At 39.4% G+C, this 6,286-nt stretch overlaps 1 protein-coding gene across 2 annotated transcripts in view; it reads left to right on the top strand.

Annotated features, from left to right (window-relative positions):
- Cep97 (centrosomal protein 97) overlaps positions 1-6,286 on the top strand; it is a 30,605-nt gene that overhangs the window by 4,403 nt on the left and 19,916 nt on the right. For both annotated transcript variants that reach the window (XM_031364070.1, XM_031364071.1), the window contains exons 3-4: positions 1,586-1,744; positions 3,477-3,578. In XM_031364070.1, coding sequence (XP_031219930.1) covers positions 1,586-1,744; positions 3,477-3,578 — 261 coding nt within the window. The remainder of the gene's footprint in view (positions 1-1,585; positions 1,745-3,476; positions 3,579-6,286) is intronic.

Here is a 6,286-nt window from a genome sequence, read left to right as displayed (position 1 = left end):
AAAAAAAAAAAATCAAACAAACAAGAGGTGTTTATTTGGTCCCTCTTAGTATACCTATCATTGTCCTGGTTTGTGTCTGAAGACTGTTTTCATGGAGCTTATATTTCCAGGTGGTTGATCTGTTAATGTCTTTAGGAGATGGCCCAGCAGAAAAAACACTGGCTCTGCAAACACATAGGCTTGAATTTGAATCCCCAGCACCCTTGTAAGAAGCTGGGCACCAATGCATGTAGTTTACGTTTGACTTGGTCATTGGAGGGGAGAGTCTGGCAGATCCTGCGAGCTAGCTGGCCAGCCAATTTAACCTAAATGATGAGTTTCCAGTTCAGTGAGAGAGTCTGTCTCAAAGCAATAAGGCAGAGAGGGCTAGAGGAAGATACCCAAAGTCCTGCTCTAGCCTGTGTATAGATGGGCATGTGCAACCATGTATTCACAGGCATGCAACACATAACATATACCACACACACGCAACGACCCCAACATACGCCATCCACACAGAAGTATCTTTAGTAATTGGCAGAAGTCTTAATCAGCTTGATCTGTATTTTAAAATGTGAAAGCACACATTGATTATGTATGATGCTGGGTTTCAATTTTCTGAATATGTATATGCATATATTTCTATCATATTCATCTGCATTACCCTCTCTCATTTTCTTCTGCTCCCTCTAATCCCATTCCTCTTCTCAAGTGGCCTCTCCTGTTTTTCTCATGTCTTCTTTTTCTTCTCCTCCTCTTCCTCCTCCTTCTCCCCCACCTCTCTTTTTGGGACCTAGTGAATTTCATGAGGGACATGAGTGAGAATCCATTTACAGGAGCATAGACACCTTACCTGTGGCTACTACCCTGAAGAAAGTGACTTTCCCTTCTCTGTCCACCACTGTCTGTTAATCCTCAGGGATTAATCCTTGGAAGGTAGGGCCTTCCAAGCTCCTCTCCCCAGCCCCAGCTTGAAGAGGAGCTCAGTCTTACCAGTTCTAGAGTACAGCAGCCGTGTGATGCTCAGAGGTCACTGTTGCATATCTCTCCTCCTCTTTCCTCCTGCCCTTACATTCTTTCCAGTCTTCTTCCACTGCCCTCCTGGAGCCTTGGAGGGGATGTTACAATGCCTGGTTTATGGCTGGCATTTTAACAGATATTTATTTCCAGCACTGGGACCAGTTAGGAGTCTCTGCAGTCACCGCTGCAAAAGAAGCTTGTCTGAATACAGCCGTGGTGAATATGCAGTGGGTCAGAAGACTGCTGGAGAGGCACATTCTGTCCATTAGCAGAAGCCACCAGGAGCTTCTTTCCAGGGCTTATGGCCATCCCTGCCACGGGCTTTTGACTGGATTTACATGACCACATGTGAATTCCTTCCTGTGGCCAGATGTCATTTAGTTACCTCACAACAGGTTTTATCTATATTTTTTTGTAGATTAGAGCATCAAATTTCAGTAGTTATATTGTAGATAGTAGATGTGTGTAAAATGTAAATTAGGTTTGTGTATTTGGGAATGTTTGCACCATCTACCAGAATGTGAAAGTATTACTGTGCGGGGATACATATTTTGTTTCTAGGAATAATAATGTTCTCCTTTCACAGTTGTCAGTGGCTAATAATCGCTTGGTTCGGATGATGGGTGTGGCCAAACTGACTCAACTCCGAGTGTTAAATTTACCTCATAATAGTATTGGCTGCATGGAAGGGCTGAAGGACCTAGTCCATTTGGAGTGGCTGAATTTAGCAGGCAATAATCTGAAGGTGAATGGCTTTCTTCTTGGTAATTAACTTTTGAGATTTTGTTGTTGTTGTTGTCGTTGTTGATTTCTGTACCTGTTCTCTGTGAAAAAGAAACTTGGCAAATATAGAAATAAGTAAAGTAAAAAATGAAAATGTCTACTTTTATAATCAGAGTCAACACAAACCTTTAAAAAGCCTCCATTTGAGACATATACTACAGTATAGTATACTTTTAAATGTGAACAGAGAATCTATATTATACTAGAATGATGGGGGAGGAGATGCTCCCCCACTGAGTCAAACTTTAAGTACATTTTTAATGATATATGGGAAAGTCAAGAGATCTGGATTCTATCTACTGTTTCTGCCACCCAGGAACTGTGTATTTTGGATATGTTAATAATTATTACTATGTGTTATTTTCTGATAAGGGGACTAGAGGAAATTGTAAAAATATTTGCCTTTACTGAGCACCTATCTTATGCTGTGTACTTTTCTAAGCATCTTGTATGTAGTAAGCTCATGTCAGCCTGTTAGGTAGGTATAGTTTTTATGCTTTTGATATAAGAAGGGGAACTGAAGCACAGAGAACTTAATAACCTATCCCAGTTCATACATTTAAGAAGTTGCAGAACCCAACATTAATAAAAAAAAATTAGGTTCATTCTTCGAGAATTTCATACAGCTTAGAGCATATTTTGATTATATTTATCTCCCACTTTCCCCCTAACTCTTTTCACTTCCGTCCCCACCTCCTTACCCAACTTGATGTTGTTTCTCTCTTTTTTTTTAAAAATAACCAATTGAGTGTAATTTATGCTGCCCATGCATTTCTGGATGTAGTGCCACCCACTGTGTTGTGACTAACTCACTAGGGCCACATTCTTAAGGAAACCTAACTCTCCTTTCCTCAGAGGTGGGGCTTGGACCTCCTCTCCCTCTATGCAGTTAACTGGCTTGCTCTTGTGCGGTCTGTACAGACAACCATGGCTGCTGTGCAGTGGTCCCCTAATGCCTAGAAGATGCTGCTTTGCTCTGCTCCTTCCTGACTACAGAGCCAGGGTTTAATGGGCTTTATTCTGACTTTGTAAATTCTCTCTAGGAACAGATGTCACTGAACTTTCTTTGGGTTGTAGATATTTGCGATGGTAGGAATTGCTTGTGTCTTAGTCAGGGTTTCTATTCCTGCACAAATATCATGACCAAGAAGCAAGTTGGGGAGGAAAGGGTTTATTTGGCTTACTTCCACGTTGCTGTTATCACCAAAGGAAGTCAGGACTGGAACTCAAGCAGGTCAGGAAGCAGGAGCTGATGCAGAGGCCATGGAGAGATGTTCCTTACTGGCTTGCTTCTCCTGGCTTGCTCAGCCTGCTCTCTTATAGAACCCAAGACTTCCAGCCCAGGGATGGCACCACCCACAGGGGCCCTACCCCCTTGATCACTAATTGAGAAAATGCCCCACAGCTGGATCTCATGGAGGCACTTCCCCAACTGAAGCTCCCTTCTCTGTGATAACTCCAGCCTGTGTCAAGTTGACACACAAAACCAGCCAGTACAGCATGGTAGCCTTGAAGGCTTGCAACATGGCTATTTTCTAAATGTTTCTCTCCCTTCCGTCCTTCTCTGGCTCAGCTCTGCTGCGTTATGCTTCTAGTGACAAGAGGAAGCAGGGGCTCAGCTGCAAAGAGTTAGGGAACCATTCTGTCTGTTGATTTGAAGTGTGCTGAATAACGTGATGCTTTTCTTGTAATAGACCATGGAGCCAATCAATAGCTGTACAGCTCTGCAACACCTTGACTTATCAGACAATAACATACCCCAGATAGGTGATGTATCGAAATTGATATCTTTGAAGGTAAGTGGCTTTTCTGTAACTTCTTCAAAATTATCACAAATCTAAAAAAATTACTAAAATATGGACTTGTGTGTGTGTATATTTTTTCTATTCCCAAAGATGCTATTTTCAGTACTAAGTATAACTTAATTAACAACATTAATTTCACTTAGTACGTGGAGGATGGAGAAGTGGCTCAAAGGTTAAGAGCATTGACTGCTGTTCCAGAGGACCTGGGTTTGATTCCAGTACCATATTGTGGCTAACGAATTATCTGTAATCCTGGTTCCAGGACATGTAATTCCCTCTTCTGGCCTCCACAAGCACCAGGCACACACATGGTACACAGACATACATGTAGGCAAAACACCTACGTACATAAAATAAATAATAAAATCTAAACCAGAATCATAGTATCGAGTTTTTTTTTCTGTATTTTTGTTTAATTGAATATTATTGGTACCAGACCCTTCAAACCTTAGAAGTAGAATTTGAAACTCCATTTTCTCTATATCATGAGCAGAAATAATTTTATCGCAACAATAATTTTAAACAACTTGATGTATCCAGCTGTCCCAATAAATGCTAAGAGAATTCAAAAAGATGATTGGATATTCTTGTGCATTTTTCCTTTTGTTATTCCTTTTCCCCCCCTGGAATGGTGTGCGTGCATGTGGTTGATGTGTGTGTGTATGTATGTGTGCATGCGTGTGGTGGATGTGGGTGTGGTACATGGTGATGGGTTTGGATGGAGACACCTGTGTAGAACAGGATGCTGGGTGCCTTCCTCTATCCCTCTCTACCTTTTTGCTTTGAAATAGTCTCTCACTGAACTGGAAACTCACTTTTTTAGCTGTTGACTAGCCAGAAATCCACTTATTTCTTTCCCCTAGTACAGGTATTTTTTTCTCAAAATTTTTTATTATTTAAATGCATCTCATCCATCAAACGTATTAATAATATTGAGTACTTTGAGACTCAAACAATATATAAAAAATTGTTCAACTTTTGTGTGTGTGTGTGTGTGTGTGTGTGTGTGTGTGTTTCGAGACAGGGTTTCTCTGCATAGCCCTGGCTATCCTGGAGTTCACTCTGTAGACCAGGCTGGCCTCGAACTCAGAAATCTGCCTGCCTCTGCCTCCCAAGTGCCGGGATTAAAGGCGTATGCCACCCCACCACCTGGCTTTGTTCAACTTTTATATTCATATCATTTCATACCCTAAAAGTATCATTAATGAATATTTAATACTATCCATAACTGAGAATTCTATATCTAATGTTAAATACTAAATTGTTTCAATACATGCAAAATATTCTTTGGGAATTAGGCATAGTAAAAGAGCATAAAGTATTAAAAATAAATCATTAAGAAATATATTCAAAACCCCTTATATGATACCACCTGACATAGTGAGAGAGTATTTAAAATGCATTATATATCTGTGTACATTGTCTAACAGTCAGTTTACTTAAAAAAGATTATCAGTGTTTATAGGAGAGAAATTATTTTATCATTAAGTATATTTTAAAAATTTCAAAATAGCAAAAACTCTTTGAAGTTAAACATTAAGAAAATGCTAATTTCAAGCACAGTGAGAAAAATTATCAATATTTCCATGATGTGTGTAGAACATGATTTTAATATTTTCAACTGTTAATATTCAACAAACAGAATAGCTATTTTAAGATATATTTCATTGTTATGTCTCCCTTTTCATTTCAGATTTTTATTAATTTGGATACTGTCTCTGTGCCTTCTGGTTAGTCTGGCTAAGCGTTTATCTATCTTGTTGATTTTCTCAGAGAACTAGTTGCTGGTTTTGTTGATTCTTTGTATAGTTCTATTTGGTTGATTTCAGCCCTGTGTTTGATTATTTCCTGCCATCTACTCCTCTTGGGTGTATTTACTTCTTTTTGTTCTAGAGCTTCCAGGTGTGCTGTCAAGCTGCTAGTGAAAGCTCTCTTCAGTATTTTTTTGGAGGCACTTAGAGCTGTGACTTTTCTACTTACCATTGATTTCATTGTGTCCCATAAGTTTTGGTCTGAAGTGTCTTAATTTTCATTAAATTCTAAAAAGCCTTTAATTTCTTTATTTCTTCCTTGACCAAGTTATCATTGAGTGTTGTTCAGTTTCCATGTGAATGTATGCTTTCCGTTGTTTTTGTTGGTATTTAAGACAAGCATTAGTCCATGGTGATCTGTTAGGGTGGGTGAGATTATTTCAGTCTTTTATTTGTTGAGGCCTGTTTTGTGACCAAATATATGGAAAATTTTGGAGAAGGTACCATGAGGTGCTGAGAAGAAGGTATATTCTTTTGCTTAGGATGAAATGTTCTATAGATAGCTGTTAGACCCATTTGGTTCATAACTTCTGTGAGTTTCACTGTGTCTGTTTAGTTTCTGATTCCATGATTTGTGCATTGCTGAGAGTAGAGTGTTGAAGTCTCTCACTATTATTGTGTGGGGTGCGATGTGTGCTTTGAGCTTTAGTAAAATTTCTTTTGTGAATGTGGGTGCATTTGGAGCATATTCAGAATTGAGAGTTCATCTTGGTAAATTTTTCCTTTGACCAGTATGAAGTGTCCTTCCTTATCTTTTTTGATAACTTTTGGTTGAAAGTTGATTTTATTCTATATTAAAATGGCTACTTTGGGCAGTGGCAGCGCACGCCTTTAATCCCATCACTTGGGAGGCAGAGCCAGGTGGATTTCTGAGTTTGAGTCCAGCCT

This window comes from Mastomys coucha, unplaced genomic scaffold, assembly GCF_008632895.1.
Source record: "Mastomys coucha isolate ucsf_1 unplaced genomic scaffold, UCSF_Mcou_1 pScaffold12, whole genome shotgun sequence".
In the NCBI taxonomy this organism is placed as follows: domain Eukaryota; kingdom Metazoa; phylum Chordata; class Mammalia; order Rodentia; family Muridae; genus Mastomys; species Mastomys coucha.
Note: the sequence above shows the minus strand (reverse complement) of the source record. Positions and strands in the feature narration are given on the sequence as shown.